This window comes from Fusarium redolens (assembly GCF_020744475.1).
Source record: "Fusarium redolens strain MPI-CAGE-AT-0023 chromosome Unknown BKA55scaffold_21, whole genome shotgun sequence".
NCBI lineage: Eukaryota > Fungi > Ascomycota > Sordariomycetes > Hypocreales > Nectriaceae > Fusarium > Fusarium redolens.
The window spans coordinates 181,859-203,671 of NW_025763684.1; the positions used below are offsets into that span (position 1 = coordinate 181,859).

The following is a 21,813-nucleotide window of genomic DNA, read 5'->3' on the forward strand; positions in this document are numbered from 1 at the left end:
TGACCCTGAGCGGACGTTCAGTGTCACCAAGTTAACGGTAAGCTCGCAAAGGCACAGCATAAGCCCCGAGATAATAGAGGAGATGCAGTGTCTACGAAACTGGCTACGCCATCAAGCTATCACTGTGGGCGAGGTGGTTAGCTTTGGTGGGGACTTGGTGGGTTGGGAGGGAGGGGAGGCGTAAGAGGACTAATAGCTTCATTGGAGCCTCAGGTCAGCACTTTCATTTCAAGTATATCAATTCAATTCAAGTTAAGTAAGTCCATGGTCGATTTTATTTCAAGTAATCAAGTTGGACCCCCAAACTTGACTTACTTGAATTGAAGTCAGCGCTGCGCGTGTTGTCCTTTCCCGGATCATAACAACGTCTTCGTGCAGTGCGTTGATCAGGCTGAAGAAAGCTGGTTCATCTGCCGGCGGCAGTGTCGCGGTGAGATAGATCATCTGCACCCCTACCAATGCGAGGGTGCCTAGCTCACGTAGCTTGGGTCGAAACGACAGGCTTCCTTCCATAATTGTGTGGCATTCATCGACAACGATCCGGTCTACCTTGGCCATGACCCGCCGGGACTCGAGAAAGTCCAGAAAACGCTTCGTCATAGCCGACTCGGGCGTCACAAACACGATCGACACATCTCCCGGCACCCTATCACTTCTCCACTCAGCACAGGATATTTTGAGCTTCTGGCACCGATCCATTAAATCACCCTGGAGAGACACGAGCGGGACAATCACCACGGTGAGTCCACCGGGGCAGCCGGCCGCGGGTAGCATGGAGTAGAGGCTCTTTCTGGTGCCCGTTCCCATGATCACAACAACAGGGCTCTTGTTCATCATGATCGCATCCACTGCCTCCCGTTGCTTGCCGCGGAACCGGACGTGATCCCCATATAGCCGACCTAGCTCCCGATCGATATTGACCCACCGGAGAGTCTTCCATCGCCTCAATTGCAGGTTCCTCATCGCCTCGTAATGTAGCGACGGCGTTTTTCGTTTACGCCCTGGCGTCAAAATTTCTCCAAACCCGTTGACGGCGGACAGGAAACCAAGTAGGCGATGCCACTCCTCGCTGATGAACCGGAAGTTAACCCGTCGTTCGTTCGTCTCAAAACACCCTTCCGTAATGAGCCTGCCGTACACCAACCCTGCAGTCAAGGATCCATGACAAGCTTGAGCATCCCAGATACTGTCCTGCTCTACCTCACTGTCGCTGTCACTGCCGTAGCCCTCATCCGCCTCGCCGATAAGAGCTGCGTGAGCTGTCGTGCCATTGCGAAAATATCGCCGGGTAATTGCGATTGAGAGATGCCTCCAGCTACTGATAGTGAATCCTTTCTGACAACCCTCTAGGCTCATTCGCCGTAAGATGCGGGTCATCCGTGCAGATGTCCAATGCGGGCCGGGACCCAGACAGCGCGCCTTGGGTTTTGTTTCTCTTCGAGGACAGCCACTTACATCCTCCTCATTGTCACTTTGATCACTTCCAGTCCCATATCCGCTTTTTCCATCATCATCGTTTAAATCGTCAAGGGTCTCTTCCGGGGCCCACAGGTTAGCAGATAACTCGGTTTTGTCCCAAATGTTTGCTTGTAGATCCTCCCAAAACGGCAGCACGAGCCACAAGTAATAAATCACCAAGGCACTGACTTCGCGCGGTAAAAAGCGGTGTATAACTTTAAGCCGCTCCGTCTTTGAGAATCCCTTATGGTATCCGGCCACAAGCATAATGAGCCCACGATCGTAAAGGATGTTTCGGATGCCTCCGTTAGCAGTATTCCTGTGCCGTAGGGTAAGCAGCTCTAATGACCGGGCGGCTTGGCCACCACAAGTGGATTATAAACAACAGACATTCGAGGAATTCCTCTACATGGTTGCCATAATGCCATGCCTTCTTTTCAAGGATCTTGAATTCAGCCTCTGAATCACCCTCAATCCTTGCTTTTCGTAAAGCAGCATTGGTCCACATTTTGCGGAATGCCCAGCCATTACTTTCCGGCAGCTGCTGAAAGAGGTTGTCGACGAACGAATGACCTATGCTTGCGTCTGCTGCATTATCAATAAGTTCGTCCCATGGAATTTGTGGTAATCCAAGCTCGATAGTCGACTGATCTTTATAAGTCACGGGACCGGGAACCCGGCACCCCGGGAACCCGGCACCCCGGGAACCCGGCACCCCGCTTTCAGCCTCAACACCATAACTTTCATCAATTCAATTACCCAAAAAGTCGATATAATACCCTGATTTTCATCTGGTCTTAATCCAATATGCCTTCTTATACAGAAGAAGATATGCTTAAAGCAATTAACCTTGTTCAAAATGGCCAATCACAAGTCAAGGCTGCTAAAGAAGCTTCCGTACCCCGATCAAGCTTACAGGACCGACTTCAAGGCATTATGCCTAAAAAAGAGGCTCATACAGATCAACAGCGGCTCGGCCCGACCGTTGAAGCCGATCTCATCCAATTTTTAAGGCTTCAAGATACCCTTTGTACTCCATTAACTCATTTCCAAATCCGGCAACTTGTTATCCGTATTTTAAGCTTACAAGGCGATAACAAACCTCTCGGCAAGCATTGGGTTACCCGATTTCTCGCACGCTCTAAGCAAATCAAAACGCTTAAAGCAATTAGAGTTGAATATAAGCGTATTGAAGGTGCAAAAGCAATTATCATCCGGTCTTGGTTTGACCAATTGAAGGATCCCGAGGTTACAATTATCCGCGGCTGCAACCGTTGGAATATGGATGAAACGGGTATCTTCCAAGGGGTCGGTATCAACGGTTTAGTGGTTGGCCAATCAGAGAAGCGGAAGACCTTAAAACGAAGCCCTCACAGCCGCAGCTGGGTCACAATAACGGAAGCTATCTGTGCCGACGGCACGAGCCTTATTCCCTTTGTTATCTTTAAAGGGGATCAGCCGCAACAACAGTGGTTTCCGAGGGATCCTTCCTTTTTAGGCAATTGGCGCTTTGCAACGTCACCAAGGGGATGGACCACTAACGAGATCACAGCCCTATGGCTGCAGGAGGTTTTCATCCCGTTCGCATTGCCCAAAAAGGAAGGGGAAAAGAGGCTTCTTTTCCTAGATGGGCATGATACCCATTTAACGGATGAATTCATCTTTAACTGCTTTAAGCATAATATACACCCCTGTTACCTTCCCCCACATACATCACATGTCCTTCAGCCTCTTGATTTAGCTAATTTTAGCTTGTTAAAGATGATATATCGCCGTGAACTCGAGATGGAAGCCCCACTCATTGAACAAGGAAATACAGCTAAGGCTGCCTTTTTAAGGTGTTATTTTAAGGCTCGGGCCGCTGCCTTTACCGAAGAGAAGGTCCGGGCCGGTTGGCTTGCATCCGGCTTGTGGCCTGTCAACGTTATGAGACCGTTATCAAGCAAGTATGTGATACCGGACGAAATTGAGGCTCAAGCTGCTGAATTAGGTAATCCATCTACACCACTAGCCAATACGAGCCCTCAATTACCTTATCTCAATACACCACATAAGCTATCTGATGTGATGCAGCTTGCAAGAGCCGAATTAGGCAATAATGCACTTACACCAACTAAACGGCACCTATTTCGGACGATTGGAAAGGGCCTTGATGAACGGGCCGTTGAATTAGCTTTGGTAACAGATAAAAATAGGATATTAAGCGAGATGATCGACCAATCACAGGTCTTAAAGAGAAAGAAACTTAAATTGGATCCAAATCAGAAGGTATTTACCTTAAAGGAAGTCTATAAAACAAGAGATACTATTATAGTTAAAACAGGAAAGGAATAAGCTTATTTTATCTATTATTAAATAGATATAAGCTTCTTTTACTAGTAGGAAAAAACTGGATGAAAATTAAGCTTATTTTTATTGATTTTTATATAGATAAAGATATTGAAGTTATGGTGTTGAGGCTGAAAGTGGGGTGCCGGGTTCCCGGGGTGCCGGGTTCCCGGTCCCGTGACTTACTCTTCACAGAAAAGCAGATGCCCATATAGCAGCGTCTCGGCTCTTCGTAAAGCAGCCTGCAGCATAGACTGGACCCCGAGTACATTAATACGGATGCCTTTATAAATTGCATCCTCGTTGTCCCAACTGACCGAACCTGGCATTGCCTGATAACCGCTAGCCGCCATGCCGTAATTACGAAGCCGAATGATGAATTGCGTTGGTGTGGTATCCCAACCCTCAGCGCCACCGACTAGAAACCGGCGTGTCATCTCAGACATGATTTCGAAGTGTCCCGGGCTCTTCTCTTCAGCTTCTTGCCTGGTCTGTCCTTGCTCTATCCTCTGATGAACATATAAAGCCCTCTTATCGACCGTATGCTTGACGAGAAATACCCGAGAGATGGCCATAATGGCCGAGAGTTTGGGGTAAAGTTCGCATAAGTCTCCCAAGTCTTATCATCTCGGATACTTAGCACGGTCAAGAAGCTAACAAGTATACTATCGTACTCGGTCACCTTGGTGAAGTGGTCGAGAACATAGATGTAAAAGGCGAGTGCGGCATTCTCGAGGAGTTCGTGTAACTCGTTGATCCGCGACAATGCCGGCATAGGATCAACCTTGTTATCGATATCGATAAGTTCCGCAGCATAGTCCATCATCATATCAAAAGCGGTGGTTTGGCCCTCGGTGAGCTTAAATGGTGGTCGATCGGTGGCATTCTCGCAAGATATAGCCCGAACGGCGTAGGCAAAGAATTGCAGACAGACGGCGATGTACTTCTTTCGAGTCTGCCGTTTGAAGCGGAAGTGGAAGGGCGTACTGCGCTCTTTATGCAGTTCTTTCCGGTTGACCTCGAACAACACGTTCCATGAGACTGCACCTGGCCTGGCTACCCTTGCGGCCTTTCGAATTAGACGTCTGACGGCCGCGTGTATATGCCGGAGCTCGGAATCATCCTCAGCGTCAGGATCATTTGGCTTCAAGGTGTACTTCAACGAGATAAGGTCTCTCAGGAATTGTTTCTTGTCGCTGAAATCTTTCAAGTGGGCCGTCGATCCTAGTCGACGAAGCCACGAGTTCGGTGCAGCCAAGTCGCCCATCTCTTCAATGACCTCCACCTCCTTCTTTCAGGCCTCCTTGGATTTTGCCTGAAAGACTTCTGTGGCCTCTTGAATGGAAGTTTCTGTTCTTGCCTGTTCATTCTCTGGGCTCGCCAGATCATGACCTCTTGCGACCTCAAAGTATTCGCTCCGTGGGCCCTTGGCAAAGAGCTGTTGATAGAACACACCACTCCTCCAATAGGTGGAACCCACGTCTGCTTCAACAGTGCTTGTACTCCGGGGACCGGGCTTTGAGTCCAGCTCGACGTCATGTACCTTCCAGAGGTGTTCATTTCTTCGTCTCGAGTTTGCACTTACGGCCCGACAGTCTGTGGTGAATGTGCATCGAAACCCTCCGCTTTGGGCTTGCCAAGTTCCTCGATTGGCGAACTATCGTCTGGAACGGATGGCAGGGCTAAGATCTCTTCGTTACTGTCAATAAGGTTAAGTGTTTTGGCCCACAGCGTAACTTTATCAATCTCCTTCTTCACAAGCCTATGTGGTTTGCCGCGAAGATGGGCCTGGATCCTACCTCGCGTTACCATGTACTTGCATGACTTACAGCAGAAGACACCGGCTCAAGATTTATAGTTGGCTTTATGGCTTTCATTGGGGCAGCCCGAGATATCAGTAGCAGGAAGTAGATCAAAGTAACTGGTATCTCAAAGCGGAGTTGAAAATATCAAAACTTGAAATCCGGATAATTAACCGTCTTCGTTCTTCGATTTCTCACCTTTATAATCCATAATACTAGGATAAAAGAGTCCCGTAATCATATCCAGAGAGTCTGAAGCCTATACAATAATAGCTGTACCCCTCAGAACCTCAAAAAACTCGCTCCTTGGTCCTTTTAAGAATAACCGTTGGTATAAAACACCTCCCCTCCATGGCCTTTCATCATGCCCCTTATTAGTTGCCGCTGGCGTTTTACCAGGTTTTAGCCCTAGATCCCATCCATGTTCATGCTTTGAGTGTTCCCGTATTCTCCTTGTATCGGAGCCTACGAACCTGCACATCGACGTTCCCCCCTCGTTCTCCACTATGAATGTACACCGGAACCCTCCAGTTTTAGGCGGCCCCAACACGTCAATTGCTGGCGTATCATCAGGAAGTAACGGTAGCCCACTGATCTCTCGGTTGTCGTTGATGAGTTCCAGCTGAGATGCCCACTCCTGTACCTTCTTGATCTCACTGCTGTTCAGATGGTGGGGACGACTTTGAAGATGGTCTTTGATCCGCTGACGAGTGACCATTGTTGCACATAAGCGGCAGCCAAGCAGCCTGTACTCTTCCTCGTATGTGAAGTGAGGGTTATCACGCATGAGCCGACTGTCATAAGGTGTGTATTCAGAATTCGCCGAAATATTGCTTGGCCCGCAGTTCGTCTCTTTACTTCTTCGATTCGAATCAGTCGCTCGGCTTGCGTTCTTTAATGCCCCCACCGTATCTGACACTTTCCTTTTTTTAGCCGACATAGGGCGATATCCCGGTGACTTATCACTTTGTATCAAACACTTAACACTTCTTTTCAGCGTAGTAATGCTTAACGATGGATTGGAAGGCGAAGTAGTTCGTCCGCGGGTGAAGATAACACTCTGCTGGGCTGATGAATAAATTCATGCCAACGAGTCGATGCCCACTCATAAGAGCGAAGAAGCGCTGGCTGGAGCCGATTTGGAAACGCCCCATCGAGTCCATAGGTGATCCCTCGCTGTAAGGGACGATGTCCGCTTTGCCAGGCGAATATGGCATTTAGGTCAGCGTCTGCGGTAGTATCGTCATATATATTGAGCGGTGAGTGCACCTCCCGGACATGCTTCTCAGTGATGCTGATGGCCATCTGCCGAAAGATTCAGAGGTTGACCTCGCGTTGCCAAATATCCGAAGTGGCCTGCTTGAGTATCGATGTAAGACGAGAAGTGCACCATGGCTTTCCGCTACTATAGAACAGTAGCCGTTCGTGATGGTATGGATATGCCTGAGTCTGTTGCTCTCGTCTCAATAGGGCTGCAAAGCGTCGGATATAAACAAGATATTTATACATAACATGCGCCAGCCGTGATGGTAGGAAGCGGACCACGTAAAACTCTCGGCCCATTTGTCGCTTAGCTTTGTGATGCCGCAGTACATAACCCATTAATCCATTCCAGATAGAGATGCTGCAACTAGTAGAAGGGCCACTTTCGCATGCCAGGGTGAAAAGGTCGCGCGCTCGCGGAGTTTGACCACATGCTGTGTATAGACCCCCAGCAAGCATCTCCTCCAGCTTCGTAACTTGCTTCAGGTATGAGTCCATGTATTTCCATCTCCAGCGGCCGTCTTTGCTGAGTTTGCTTTCCTGAGAGGCATATGCCGAATAAAGCAGGTCCAAGTACGCTTTATCAAGGTTATTTGCAGGGTGTTTCACAAACGAATATCCGCTTGATGAATTAGCCATGTCATCCTTTATCGTTGCTAGGTCAATGTCAGGCTTGAGGTCAAACATTAGCTTGTCACAAATCTCTTCCGCCTGCGAAATAAAATAATCTGGGACCTGACGGAATTTGTCTATCGTCAATTGGAAGTCACCATAGCGTATTGTTTCTCCATCGTCACTCCAGCTGAATAGGAGGGATGGTGGTTCGGTATGCGCGATATTACGGCCAAAGTCTCTTAGACTGACCATTTCAGCAAATGGATATTGCGTGCCTGTTATCATGTACTTTTCTCGAATTGAATTCAACTGGTCGAGTTGGTCCGCATGCAGACGTCCTGGAATCCCAATACTGTGATACTCTCGTAACGGCAAGGCGCATTCCATCAATAATAGACGTTGAATGTAAATGAGACCAGATAGGTATGGACAAAACTGCCTTGCGAGTAAAAACTGCTTGCAATCTTGGGAGAAACCAAGGATTCCACTGAAGAACACAAGCAGGGTAGAGCTCGGTTGGCCTTCGGCGAAACTTTCAGTGCTGATGGTGAGACACAACTGGTATAAAAGTTCGAGAAATTCAATGAAAATCGCCGTGTCAGACTCATCCCGCATCTTCGAAGCTCGATCAGCATGGTGGTTCTCATCGGCTTCGGCTTGGTTGCCTGCAACCTCGGAGTTGTCACGGTCGACCTCGTCGTATCCGAACATCGAATCAGTATCTTCGTCTTCGTCATCACTATAGACTTCTTCTTCACCTTGCTCATCGTCAAAATCCTTAGATTGTGACGCATTGAATAAAATGGTTTCGTCCTGCAGCAGCTCATACTCAGGGTGAGCAGAATCCTCATCCCTGGCTTCGCCGAAGTCACTACTTCCCTGTATCACAGGCCAGGATCCTCTTGACCAGTCGAACAATTTCCAGACCTTATGCTCCCAAATGACTTGAAGTTGAGAGGATAGATCTTCGCTCAACTGGAACCTCACACACACTCTCTTGACTCTAGGCGTCATCATATCGGTTCGAAAGGCAAAGGCCAACAGCCGTTTCTGAACATTCCGGTACTTTCTTTCGGTACTTTTCTCCGCCACCAGACTGAACGGTCTTTCGTGGAAATGCTGAAGCCTCGTGCTGTTTAGCCAGCATAGAAGAAAACGACTCGTCCGACGGATCGTGTTCTCGCACCGATCTACCACGATGTCTAATGCCCCTAAGATGCAAGATATCTTCTGCTCAGCTTCACTCGAGCTTATTATATCTGAACAACTTTCTTGGGTTCCTTGTCCTAAGAAGTAGTCTATCGCCAAGGCGCGCCGGTCAGGTAGTCGAGTCGATGCTCGCAAGATATCGCGCCTTGCACCCTTGTATATAGCTTGCCATTGTGTTCTCTCCATCTAGATACTTGTAGTCGCAAAGAAGCCACTATCCATGTCTTTGCTACTCAAACGTGGCTGATTCATTGTTTCCCAGTACTTCTTTTCACGTTCTACCACCTCACTCAGATGAGAACATGAGACCGGGCCGAGTTCTTGTGGCGCCACTCGCGATTGGAACGAATCTGTATGCACTTTCTTGTGGACATCTGTTTGTAGTCGTGTCTGGGAATCCACGTGGAACCATCTGCTGCCCGCCCTGCTAGGGAAGAAGCGTTGGCATGCGACACCCTCCTCCCATGGTGACTCGTAAGCGGACATATGGTAATCCGGCGGTGGTCTTCCTCTGCCTCTTGGGTTCGTCCATTGATGCTCATCAGCACAATGCTTTTGGATCTTCTGAATACGACGGACAATGTGGCCGCACGCACGATATTTCAAACCGTCTAGTTTTGGTGGCGCAAGATACGGAATGGGTACAATTATATCCATTGGGTACCGTAAATCACGTAGTTCGTCCTGATTGCGTAGAATATTTGGGATCTGGTTTATCCTTTCTACCAGCTCCTGTCGATGCTCTGGCTGCATATCGCGATGTCGTGTTTTCAAATGAGTAGCAACCTCATCGGCTACAGAGGCGAACCCACAAACCTGACACACGAGAAGGCGGTATGTTGAGAGAAGAACGTAGGGATAAATTGCACTACATGGTTCAGATTGCAAATTAGAAGCCGTAATAGTGATCGCCATAATGACTTAATTGCTGATAGTATGGTCTGAACAAAGATGATACTTCGATCAATAATGACACCATTCAGCAGTATATAATACTTGATAGCACTTTACGCGACAGGACGCGTCGCGTTCTATAGTAAACCCCTGTTCTGATCAGCACTACCCTTCCTGTATGTGGAATAATGTAAAATCAACTCTACATCCTGGCAATAATCAACCCTACTAGGTTTAAAGTGGGTCAATAAAATCAACTCTACTAGAGTTGATTTTGGACTGTAGGACTAGGGTACTGCGAGCCTAGAACCATATACTTGGCTCGGACTTCGTCGAGACACTCGAAAGCCCCGACTTCCTGCCGTCGAGGAATGCCGATGAATTGATATCCACGCAAAGGCAATGCTTGCTCCAGGAATAATATACGCTGCATATAGATCATCGCTGAGAGTTTTGTACAATACTGTCGAGCGAGCTGGAATCTCCGGCAATCAGTGGAAAATCCAAGAATACCGCTGAAGTATACAAGTAGCGTAGAACTTGGTTGCCCGTTGAGAAAAGGTTCAGTATTGAGCATGATACACAGCTGGAACAAGAGTTCAAGGAACTGTCCGAATGCAGATGCAGCAGAGCCCCCCGATACCCCCGAGAATAGGTCCTGATGGGTTCCAGCTGTGTTCCTCTCAACATCGTCATAATGTCCAGAATCATCATAGTCGCTCTCGTCGTCCTCATCGTCCTCGTCATCCTCGAGTTCCCAAACTTCAACGTTCTCATCATCTATGTCGTCGTCCTCGGCACCTTCTTCCCCATCTGATCCCTGACAAGCTCGAGTGTTGAGAGCAATGCCAATGGATTGGCCACCCATAAGGCCACAGTGTATTCCTACTAGGGGAGCTCCCTGTCTTTCCATGACCGGCCAAGTTCCCTTCGATGCGTCAAGATAGTTCCAAGCTGTGTGCTCCCAAATGCGATCTAGCTGTGTGGAGATCTCGGGCTTGATCTTCGCATTCATCACTCCTCGTCGACAGTCACCCTGCATTCGGTACATTCGCAGGATAAAAGCCAAGAATTGCTCCTGAGTCCTTCGATATCTGATCTCGCTACTCTTCTCTGCCACCAGGTTGAAAGCGATCTCCCGACGGCTGTGGAGCCTCGAGCTGAGCAGCCAGCACCGAAGATTGTGACTGGTACAGCGAACCGTATCCTCACAACGGTCTATTACCAAGTCAAGTGCTCTCATGATGCATGAGATCTTCTGTTCGTCCTCTTGTGGGCTTACAAGGTTCGGCGTGCCTTCCGAAATGCCCTGTCCCAAGGTGTAGTCTGTGTTGAGAGAGTGGCGATCGGGTAGTCTGATCAACGCTCGCAGGACGTCTCGTCGGGATCCTCGGTAGATAGAAGGCCATTGTGTTCTGTCTAGCCACAAGCTAGTAGCGGCAAATATGTCGGTTCCTGTGTCATTGATATTTATTCGGGGCTGGCCCAAAGCTTCTCGATATCTGGCTTCCCGGTCTATGACTTGTTGTAGATGGGTGGATGCCTCAGATGTGAGAACATGGGGTGTTTCTTGCGGCTTCTTGGTACTCGACTTTGCTTTCGATCTGTCTGCCCGTCCTTTTGTCTGTATGTTGACTTGGAACCATTTGCTACCTTCCCGAGAAGGAAAGAATCGTTGACATGCAACACCTTCTATCCACGGCAGAGGATCGGCCGTCAGATATCCTATTGACGGCCTCCCTTTACCTCTAGGATTGACCCAGCCATAAAATTCAGTACAGTGGTTCTGCATCGCCTGAATCTGGCGGATATTCAAGCCGCATTGTCGGCATTGGAGTACATCAAGCCTTGGTGGGGCGAGGCAAGGAATGGGCTTGGTCGTTGGTGGTGGATACTGTAATTGAGATAGCTCGACCCGACTTTGTAGCACATTCGGTACCATTTTGGTATCTTCTACTAGCCTGCGTCGGGTCCCTGGGTCTATTCCAGGATGCCTTTTGGCAAGATGACTGGCAACTTCTCTAGCCAAGCAAGCATGTTGGCACTTCTGACAAACGAGAATCCGATATTGAGAAAGAAGCATAAACGGGTATATAGGGTTAGAAGGGCCAAGCTCCATCATAAGGTTGAGCGCCATAGTCTGACGAATTATTTCTGAATAAAATTAATAGTAATTGCTGGCTGGCTGTTACATTTGTCGCGATAGACGCTGGCAAGCTAGAATCAGAACTTGACGCGCTGCTATTAACGTGTTGTCTTGCCTGAACGTGTAGCCAAGCACCAATCAGAAATCCAAGTCAACCCCCCTGTCAAAATCGAGCTTACCCCAACGCTAGTCCATTTTTCGAAATTCAAGTCTACCCCCGGTCAAAATCAATTCTACCCCCTGTAAAGTGGGGTAAATTAAATCAATTGTACAACAATTGATTTTGGACTGTAGGACTAGGGGAACCTCCTCGGTTCATCCGAGGCGCGTTTTTGAAAGGAAACGCGAGGCAACACGGAAAACCTACTTGAAGTCCCTTCAGGAGGTGCCTAGGGACTGTACGGATTGCTCTCTCACAGCGCACACGTTGTGATGAAAGCGTTGTTGTGGTGCGGCAGTATTTGTGTTGTTGTCGTCTGGATCGCGCGCGTTGACGACGCGTCACCGACTCTACCACCAAATACCACAACACGCACGAGGGAGCAGGCGCGCCCGTGCGGTCATCAAACCGATCGAGGGAACTGGTTATGAAAACCACCCGACTTCCTGCCGTTTTGGCAGCTACAGAAGACAGGGCACCCTCGGACCCAGACCGGCTCTGGGACGGTGGCATTGGAACGTGATGCCAAAGGGCCGCAGTGCACACCGCGAGGGCGCGGATCCCCTTCCCTAAGTGTTCGTCCTGTGTGTAATGGAAGTTGTTAACAGATTGTTGAAGGAGTCGTTAAGACCGAAGTGGTTACGGAACACCCAACGATCGGGCCGCAAGGCTACAGCGCACCGCACGCATGACACATACGGGGAGGCTGGGTTGGTTAGTGGACAAGGCCAACTCTTCCAGCACGCCGGCTGGGTGGTGGTAGACAGAGCCTTGGCTGCGAGACATGGTCGGCAGGCCGAAGGAGACTTCTGCTTGTAACGGGAAGTCGGGCCCGGGGTCGCGCCCGGACAACCCGGTGGGCCGTGGCAGTGTATGGGGACCGGAGGAAGGATCGAGTCCGGCTCGCAACCGGGCCAGTGCCAGGGGCACTGCTGGTCGTCTGTCGATGTCTTCAAGGAGTCTGTACACTGGCCGGAGAGGACGGACGCGCATGTCGGTCGGCCAAGAGGACGGGATCTAGGCTCAGCTCGCACCTGAGGCGCTGCGGCGCGATGTCGTCCCTAGAAGTGCTGTCTGCGGCGGGCTTAAGGTGCAAACTGCGATCGCACGACCAGGGCGCACGCGTGACGACTACGAAGCGCCGTAAGTCGACCCTGGTATCGTTGTCCAGGTCTTGCCAGCCTGGCTTGGAGAGAACTCGAGGATTACCTCGACACAGCCTCCATGCTTTCGTAGCCATCAAGGGCGAGAAAGTTGTCCCAACGGATCAGGTCAAGATTCTTGGGGTGGTCATGGACTCGCGCCTTCACTATAAGCAACACATCGCAAGGGCAGCAACAAAGGGTTTAGAAGCGGCGATGGAATTGAGACGATTGAAGGGAATGGCCCCCTCGACAACGAGACAGCTTTTTACAGCTATGGTGGCTCCTGTGGTAGACTACGCCTCCAATGTCTGGATGCATGCGTGCAAGACGGCGTCGGCATATGCCGTTCATCGAGTTCAAAGAGTAGGAGCGCAGGCGATCATAGGGTCCTTCACAAGTGTGGCGACAGCAGTAGCCGAGGCGGAAGCTCACATAGCGACCATTTACGAACGGTTTTGGAGACGAGCAAGTAAACTCTGGGTAGACATACACACCCTCCCACGGACAAATCCGGTCCGAAATCTCTTGCGAGGGATCAAAGCTTTCCGGAGATTCATATCTCCGCTTAGGCGCATCGCGGACGTATGCAGAGAGCTACCGAGAGATACCATGGAGATCATCCAGCCGTTCGCCCTCGCCCCGTGGGAAGAACGCATGCAAGCCACGTTGGGCGGACAGGAAGGGGAAGAAGACGACAAGATCAAAGAGTTAGCCAAAGCAGGATGGGCAGTAAGAATAGCGACAAGCAGCTCGGCGAGAAACGATCTGGTCGGCATGGGAGGAACCGTTCGAATCCCTATATCCTTAGCGAGAGCCGGCAAGATCATCGAGACCTTCTCGGTCACGCTAGGGACGACGGAAGAACACAACCCGTATACCGCCGAACTAGCAGCCATCGCTCGTGGTCTCAAATATCTGCCAGAGATGAAGTATCGGGTTGTAGTGATTTTGACGAGTAACAGATCGGCGGCACAAGCTATAGGTAACCCTCGCCAGCAATCGGGCCAGGGGCACATTCGGGAGATATACGATGCTATAGAAAAGCTCAAAGGAGACATGAATAGAGTTAGGCTCATCTGGCTACCATCTGACAGTGAGCTCAAAATCCAGAGGATAGCCAGGATGTCAGCCCGCCACGCAACAGAACCGTACGTCACACCACGCATAGGAACAAGCAAAGCAAAGACGACAATTCTCAGTCGAACGAGAGCAGACCTGCGAAGGGAGAGGAAACTACCAGACGGAGTTGGCAGACATTCGAGAAAGGTCGACTCAGCTCTGCCTGGTAAACATACTCGGCTACTGTACGACCAGCTACCGTGGAAGGAAGCCAGCGTGCTGGCACAACTCAGGACCGGGATGGCACGACTGAACGGCTACCTGTATCAAATTGGAGCAGCAGTGACCGACGAATGCCCATGCGGGCAAGCAAAAGAAACGGTAGAGCACTTCCTCTTCCGATGTGTAAAATGGATGGCACAGCGCAAGGAGATGATGCTTCAATGCGTAGAGGAAAAGCGCGGCAACGTCTCCTTTCATTTGGGGGGCAAAGCTGCATCAGATGGACAAAAATGGACACCGAACATGGAAGCAGTACGAGCCACAATCAGGTTCGCAATCGCCACAGGTCACCTGGAACAGAGATGACAACCACAACACCACTAACTCATCGGCCTTAAACTTATACCTACTAACGATTGCCCCGTGCAACCAGAAGCAGGCACCGCTTCAGCCGCCGAAGATAGGAAACTGAACACTTGGAGGAATTGGGCTTCAAGTTGACTTGCTACTACTAACAACTACGGGGATCAAGGAGACAAGCGATGATCAGGCTGGAAAGAACAAGAAAAGAACTGCAAGGGCTTGGCGAGATCAAGGCAACAAATAGCGAGATGCATGTATTTTTAGCTCATAGAGCCCTCTGGGCAGTGGCCTACCGGGCGTAATAGACTTGTGTGTGTGTGTGTGTGTAGGACTAGGTAGTGGCCGAATCGCCGAGAGGTGGTGGTCAGGAAGGGTCGGCACGAGCGAAGGAAAGGCGTTGTGGAACATGCGGCAAGACCGGGCATAATGCAAGAAGATGTCAGATAGTTGTTGCAGTGTCTGAAGGAGAACATAGCGATTAGTTTCAATTGATTCAGCGGTTTGCTGTGTTTTTATGGTGTTTTTTATTTTTGAAGGCTGAAATTTTTGTCACGCAAGCTTGTTTGTCACGCAAGCTTATCATGTACGTTATTTAGAATTTTGAAAATCTTGTTTATATAAATTATAAGCTTTAATTAACATTTTATTCAAGTCCTAGCTCTTTTTAGCTTAATGTAGATTTTTAAGATCTTAGCAAAAAAGTCAGATTTAAGGTGTAAATAAAATTACGGGTCAAAAGTCTGTGAACGCTACCCTGCCAACTGGTAATCCACCACCACAACACCAAACTCATTCAGAATCTTTAACCATCTATAACTTTGACAAAACATGCCGCAAAAGAATGGAATCTTGTCTATTATATGCGCAGACCGCCAGAGAAACCAAGAATTCAGCGAGGTGGCCAGAGCTCTTATTGTTTAGGCGGTAGAGAGCGGAAAGTTATACCGAGATGTCGCTGACGAAGCTGGCTGTTCACCAGCCGCCATCTTCAATATCTTTTAACGCTGGAAAACTCACCAAACCTTGGATAAAAAACCTAGATCTGGGCGTCCTAAAAAAACTCACGGTTCAGCAGATTCGGTATGTATTAATTTCACTCAAACGCGACCGTCGTATTACATATGAATCGCTTGTTAACTATCTAGGTAGTGAAGTCTCACGAACTACGATACGCCGAGCTATCCGATACCATTACGGGCGCAAATGGAAGGCAATGCAGAGGATACCACTATTAAAAGTAAACGCTTGTCAGCGACTTTCATGGTGTTAAGTTTGGAAGGAGGATATTGATATATTGTTAGAGGTATGTTGCTTTGAAGTTTGTGAGTGAACGCCGCTTGGGAATCTTCCGTTTAACTAACGACACCTTCAGACCATTTTCTCTGACGAATCGTCAATTTAATCGCAACCGAATTATAAACGAGGCTGGGTCTTCCGCAAGCCTCATGAGAAGTTTATGAAGGAATTAGTTAATATAATAGTTCATGGAAAGTCCAAGTTATCGATCATGGTTTGGGAGCAGTCTGGAGAGGTGGAAAATCCGATATTATTATTATGACCCTCGACCAGACCGCCAAAGGGAAAGGATATACTGCAAAGAGTTATCAGCAGGCTTTATTAGAAGGATTACTTCCAATTTAGAACGAATTTTGTCAATTTCAGCAAGATAATGCTTGAATTTACATATCAGAGTCTACGACAAGATGGCTGCTAGAACATAAGATTGAGTGGATTGACAGGCCAGTACATTCCCCTGATCTCAACCTAATTGAGCATATTTGGAAGCAATTGAAATTAACATGAGAAAGATGTTCCCTCGGCTAGATATCCTTAAAAATAACGAAGTCGATAGAGCAAAGTTGATAGAATGTATCAAGTTGGCGTGGGCAGCAATAACAACAAAGCAGATTAACCGTCTGATTGACTCGCTGCCCCGCCGACTTGACGCATGTATTCGCGCAAAGGGGTGGTATACCAAATATTAAAGGGAAAAATCAGGGCTTCATTTTGATGTATAGTTTATTATAATTGACCTTTATTTAATTGATTTGTGTGTAAGTGAAGTTATCACGGTTGAATATACTGAGTTGCTGGAGGGTGGGGTGTTCACAGACTTTTGGCGCATAATTTTACTAACAAAATGAAAACGGACCGGCTCGCTTGTTTGACCGGCTCGCTTATCATATACGTTAACTGGATTTCAGCGTGAATTTTGCCCCTCTCAGAGCTTGTCGTGTATAGTCAGAGAACATCTGTTCAGCCCGCTCCTTTTCGAGCTTTAACAAGGAGTAAATTCTATTGGAGTTGAGATAGATAGAAAGATTGACGATGACTTGTCATAACTGACGTTTTTAGTCCCAAGCCTAATGATCCACCAAGCTTCAGCTACGTAACTTCCCAATCGCTAGTGACCATTCTTATGAGCAGCTAAGTCATCCGCGATGTTATGCGGCTGACAGCTCTTCAGAAAGCCGCTTACCGAACTCGCCCGTGAGCGCTAGGAGCTGAAGCTCCCAGAAAAACCCCATCATATCTAGCGATCGCTTTTCGCAGTTCTTCTAAGGCGACGTGATCGGAAGCCGCGGCAACAGCTGCCCATGCATCGCTGATCCGGCGAATCACTGTTGATATCTTGTCTCTAAAGCATGCGGTTGGTTTCGTGGCTCAGGTCCAATTCTCATTTTGCATCACTTAGTTTTTACAACCAGCTAAAAGTGCATCGCATATAGTTCCTAGATACCGCGGCCATCGTTAAACACTTGGCCACAATCAACTGACCGTAGGAAACTCGCCCTTCTCAAAAAGTTCGTCAACCCTGCACCCATACGAAGAGAGCTCTTCTCCGTCAACCCAGTGCGGCCAGTGGCCCGACATGATCGTGTAGAAGACAGAACCTAAACTGAATATATCGGTAGCTTCTGTGGGGTCGGGCGTCTTGCGAGGGTCGAAGAAACCTAGGTCAGAGAGATTGAGGCCGACCAGCTTCCCATACGTTGAACCTCCGAAGTCGCAGAGACGGATGTCAATCCGGCCATCGGGACATGAGTAGAGCAGGTAGTTCTCAGGCCGTAAATCTGAGTGAATCACACCTTTTGAGTGCAAGTAGGCAATAGCTTCCGTAGCTTGCAAGCACCAAGCGGTTCGAATCTCGAGGGTCATCGTGGGAAACCAATTATCAATGTATTGCTGAAGATTTCCTTTATCCGCTTCCGCAAACTTGAAACCCTCCGGGTCAAATCGTCCCAGAAATCTGCAAGCTCGTTAGTATTGGCCTGATAAAGGGAATTCAAGATCCTATACTTCACGATGCGTGGATGGTCGCCTAGGACCTTGAGAATCTCTCCTTCAACGAACAAGCTGGCTTTTGCATCCTGAACAGCACGGTATTTTTGCTCGGCATCCGGAAAATCCCACCAAGCGTAACGTGGATATTTCAGCACAATGTTGTCCTCCGGCCTTCCAACTATAGCGTTGGTACTGTGGTGAATGATAGCGACCACCGGGGGTCGGTAGTCCATGCCAATAGCATTGCGTGACGTGTGGACATCATGTATCGTCTTTGTAGGCCATTATCAGCTATCCCTACGAAACACTGGGCATGTATCGTCTTCTCTCTTAGCCTGCATTAGGAATAGCCAGAGGTACACTCCCTTATTCCAAGCCGTTCACGACTCTGATCGCATAGTTGTAGAAACATATCAATCCTTGATAAGATAAACGGATGTCGCGAATCTTCCAGTTTGGCCCATGTCGCACCCACCTATCAACCGACGACTTGCTTCCCCACGGGGCCAGCTAAGAAGGTATAAAGTCATATGCCCTCTACTTTGTCTAATCCACGTCAGTGTCACAAAATGATAGATCGCTCAGAGTGGCTGGTATAGCTGTTGCTCACACCAATGGCTGTATTGATTGGTTATTTTGAATGTTGTTGCAACCAACTCCATACTCTTGGGTCTATAGTCCTATAACCTGCCACTTCAGGACTATTGAGATCAACCCCAAGCTAAAGGTTATTGCAAGAAGCTTCAACCCGATCAACCGTAACACATCGCGTGCCTCCACCACAAAAGATTTTCACGGCGTATCCCAAGAATTGTCATCTGATTCTATCTGCTCGTCCTCGCTTGAGCCCCCCGCATTCGTAAACTCTTGGAATATCGCTATGTCCTCAAACCTGTCAGCCAGGCTCTCCACGCTGGCCTCCGAAGGGTTTGTCATGGCAAGGTTCAAGTCCGCCATAAATGTAGCCCGGATGTCATATGATGGGTTGATTAACTGGTTTTCCTCGTACTGTTCCATTATATGTCGCGCCTCGCTCGCTGGTAAATCGCCTTGCTGCAGTGCCATCGATAATAAACTTCGGCCGATGGCTTCTGCAAAGCGGTATGCCTGCCGTAGACGTCCATAGCATTGAATGCAGAAAAAGAGATAGAAACGCCAAGCAGGGTCCTTTGTGTCGCCAAGATTAGCATTTGCGACATGAATTAGGCCTGTATGCCATAGCATCGTATAAGTTGAAGACATATAATTCTTGCGGTATACCACTATAAGGCGCTTGAGTTGATTTATAGACGCTTTATAAGCCGCATCAGGCGAGCTCCTCTTACAAGGAAATGTCTTAAATCGTAAAGACCTCGAAGAGTCCCTCGCTCGAACCGTGAAGGGGTGCAAGATACTAAGAATTGCTACGTGAAACCAGATACTGTCGTACTGTTAGAAGTCTTTAAGAACTTCGTTCAGAAAGGAATAAAGAATTGCAACATACTGAAAGATCAGAACATGATGTGGACTTTGTTCCGAGCGCACCATCGACGGTGGCAGCGTTTCTGCCCAAGCTATGAGCTCGCGATACTTGTATTCGGCAAATGCAAGTGTGATATGATCGCTCAGGCCCTCGCGCGGATAAGGCTGATCGCGATAGTATCGCAAAGTCACTTGGTGGATTATTCGCCAGAATCGGCAAAGGACTGGAAATGTGTCGCCCATGTAGGTCGACTGAAAAGTTTGGCGGATAGACTCGGGGCTGCCTTCAGAGGTTTCATGCCAGCCATTTCCCGGTATGGGCCGTATGGGAGGGTGTTCAGGGTATGAAAGGCCAGGCTGTTGGTAAAATAGAGCCATAAGCCTAACGATGTTAACCGTCTGGATATTCGGCGCTTACTCTCAGCGTATCAACTTACACTACCCAATTGAAGGTGCCCCAGGCGGCATAGGATGTTGCACTTTGTAGTTCAGAGTTTACTTCTCGTACCTTGGGCATTGCAACAGTGTATTCGGTTCCAAAAAAGCCCATACGTGTTCCCATGGAGTTTGCTTCTGACACATACGTCAAGGCATAATGATCTTTGCCATCGCCCAGATATGCCAAGCCTAGCAACGGTATTCCGGCGAGAGTTAAAAGAGAATCGGACGACTTGTCTTCTGCCCAACGCTTTTCCGTCTCGTCACTGAACTGAGGCGTATACTCTTTGACGGTCGGATCGAGCGCACTATACATTTGCTGTTGTATTTGTGTCAGCGAGACAGATGCTGCTATGAGTAGTTCAGGCGACCTACACAACCCCAATACATGACAGCACTAAGTAGAAATCGACTGCAGAACCTCGTTTCACAGTTAATCAAGTCATTCACAAATAGATCCGGATCAAAGGTACCCAGCAGGGGGTGATCTGTCTCTAAGTATAACAATATAATCTTGGCAGCCAAATCGGAAGGAATAGGCACGGTAGTCCAGAAACTTATGTTCAATTTCTCCAATCGCTCGTCACAAGGGTGCAAGATCGGTGTTGGATATTGCCGAGGATGATGGGTTTGAAATGGATTGGATTCGAAGTCAAACGGCGAGCCAGCGTTCTCGCTGTCGGTGGCTGATATGCGGCCAGTACTAAGAACTGCCCTACAGGGCCAGGGCATCAGCTGAAACTGAAAAGAAGGAAGCTAAAATTTGACAACGAAAGGCTGAATGTTGGGGTTTGCCTCGGCGTGATTCAACTGACTTCAAGATACTAGACTCGAGGGGCTGGAGCGGCGGGAAGGATAATGAATGTCTTGCCATGAGCTCGGACTCTAAACCTAAATGTCGAGTAGGCCCACGAGTCTGCTGTTGGCTAGAAATATGGGGTATTAGACTTATTCTCGGTCGGATTATCGAGATGATTGTGTCAAGGTCGCTGTGGCATCGTAGAATTCGTAGGATATGGATGGCCTGGCTCTCGGGTCCTGATTTCATAACGTCGAAGAGGTCAAGAATTTGATCCGTTTCTTTGCTCGTCCGGCCTTGGATGTGGCTTTCGACGTAGACACATAGCTCTTGTACGCCTCGTTGTCGACAAGCCTCGCAATGAGGCTTTTTTCCGTCGCACTAGTTACCAACGTTGAGATAAAGATAATGATGAAGTTGGTGTTAATGCAGCTTACTCGAATCTTTCTTTTGCGGCATGTGTTGCATGCTATCTGTGTTCCGATCCGTTGTCGTTTGAACGGCTCACTACTTGAGGATCCGGAAGTAGAAGAAGGTCCAGAAGGGTGCGAGTTGGATGCTACGCCGTCTGAATCCGGGATAGGGAGTAGCTGACGGTATCTCTTGGACATTGCTGAGGGTTAGATACTAGCTGGGGATGGCTATAGCCGAGGAACAAGATATCTTTCGATCGCGTCGAATAGGTAAAATTAGGAGGTAATTATGATGGATAGATAGATTGCGCCCCAGGCTGCCAGGTACTGTCTTCGAGTGCGGTTCACGTGGCCCTGATAATCGTGATTTCTGAGGGATGTACGCGCCCAATGATTGGCTCGATATTTTCGGATCCTCCGTTCGAGCCTCATTGGCTGAATGACCAGCGACGACTGGCGATTTGCTGTCCTATGAGGGTCCATCGATGGCCTGTCAAGCGGCATGCTTAATAAGGGATACTGACGATCACTTTGTTCCCCCGCAAATTTAGACGCCTCCTCATCATGATGGCAAAATGATAGTTGTTAGATTGACGGCTGGGAATGGGCTCCACTTTCCTTTATCACAATATTATTCTTGTATCCAGAAAAGGAGGGGGAATTGAACCAACCCCTCCCTGACAGACTGATAAAAAAGCATCAAGTCGACAATCAATAACATCACAACATTCTGCTACACATCTTAATACACTC

The 21,813-nt window shown here is 48.5% G+C and overlaps 8 protein-coding genes across 8 annotated transcripts; all 8 read right to left on the reverse strand.

Moving 5' to 3' along the window:
* Window positions 1–333: 333 nt before the first annotated feature.
* Window positions 334–873, reverse strand: BKA55DRAFT_477562 (P-loop containing nucleoside triphosphate hydrolase protein; the record flags this gene model as incomplete). The annotated part of the gene is made up of 1 exon (XM_046186177.1): window positions 334–873. A coding segment is annotated over one exon (540 nt), but the record flags the coding sequence as incomplete, so codon positions are not given.
* A 571-nt stretch (window positions 874–1,444) lies between these two features.
* On the reverse strand, window positions 1,445–2,110 carry BKA55DRAFT_714241 (uncharacterized protein; the record flags this gene model as incomplete). Its single annotated transcript, XM_046200861.1, has 1 exon — window positions 1,445–2,110. A coding segment is annotated over one exon (345 nt), but the record flags the coding sequence as incomplete, so codon positions are not given.
* A 1,858-nt stretch (window positions 2,111–3,968) lies between these two features.
* Window positions 3,969–8,081, reverse strand: BKA55DRAFT_598553 (uncharacterized protein; the record flags this gene model as incomplete). The annotated part of the gene is made up of 9 exons (XM_046196257.1): window positions 3,969–4,040; window positions 4,104–4,396; window positions 4,453–4,645; window positions 4,721–5,077; window positions 5,111–5,418; window positions 5,487–5,585; window positions 5,931–6,567; window positions 6,648–6,882; window positions 6,979–8,081. 9 exons carry the CDS (start codon window positions 8,079–8,081, stop codon window positions 3,969–3,971), a joined length of 3,297 nt encoding a protein of 1,098 aa, XP_046043372.1.
* On the reverse strand, window positions 8,061–8,480 carry BKA55DRAFT_461400 (uncharacterized protein; the record flags this gene model as incomplete). Its single annotated transcript, XM_046186098.1, has 1 exon — window positions 8,061–8,480. A coding segment is annotated over one exon (420 nt), but the record flags the coding sequence as incomplete, so codon positions are not given.
* Window positions 8,481–8,861: 381 nt separating this feature from the next.
* BKA55DRAFT_696165 (uncharacterized protein) lies at window positions 8,862–9,590 on the reverse strand (the record flags this gene model as incomplete). The annotated part of the gene is made up of 1 exon (XM_046200237.1): window positions 8,862–9,590. One exon carries the CDS (start codon window positions 9,588–9,590, stop codon window positions 8,862–8,864), a length of 729 nt encoding a protein of 242 aa, XP_046043374.1.
* A 188-nt stretch (window positions 9,591–9,778) lies between these two features.
* On the reverse strand, window positions 9,779–11,361 carry BKA55DRAFT_654006 (uncharacterized protein; the record flags this gene model as incomplete). The annotated part of the gene is made up of 1 exon (XM_046197385.1): window positions 9,779–11,361. The coding sequence occupies one exon, from the start codon at window positions 11,359–11,361 to the stop codon at window positions 9,832–9,834; it is 1,530 nt and encodes a 509-aa protein (XP_046043375.1). The 3' UTR covers window positions 9,779–9,831.
* A 5,941-nt stretch (window positions 11,362–17,302) lies between these two features.
* BKA55DRAFT_582093 (kinase-like domain-containing protein) lies at window positions 17,303–17,934 on the reverse strand. Its single transcript, XM_046194091.1, has one exon. It carries the CDS (start codon window positions 17,821–17,823, stop codon window positions 17,434–17,436), a length of 390 nt encoding a protein of 129 aa, XP_046043376.1. The 5' UTR covers window positions 17,824–17,934; the 3' UTR covers window positions 17,303–17,433.
* A 522-nt stretch (window positions 17,935–18,456) lies between these two features.
* Window positions 18,457–21,550, reverse strand: BKA55DRAFT_625200 (uncharacterized protein). The gene is made up of 7 exons (XM_046196832.1): window positions 21,085–21,550; window positions 20,664–21,028; window positions 20,224–20,563; window positions 19,848–20,167; window positions 19,433–19,792; window positions 18,560–19,369; window positions 18,457–18,495 (listed from the first exon to the last, which is right to left on the reverse strand). The coding sequence occupies exons 1-6, from the start codon at window positions 21,256–21,258 to the stop codon at window positions 18,742–18,744; spliced, it is 2,187 nt and encodes a 728-aa protein (XP_046043377.1). The 5' UTR covers window positions 21,259–21,550; the 3' UTR covers window positions 18,457–18,495; window positions 18,560–18,741.
* Window positions 21,551–21,813: the final 263 nt, after the last annotated feature.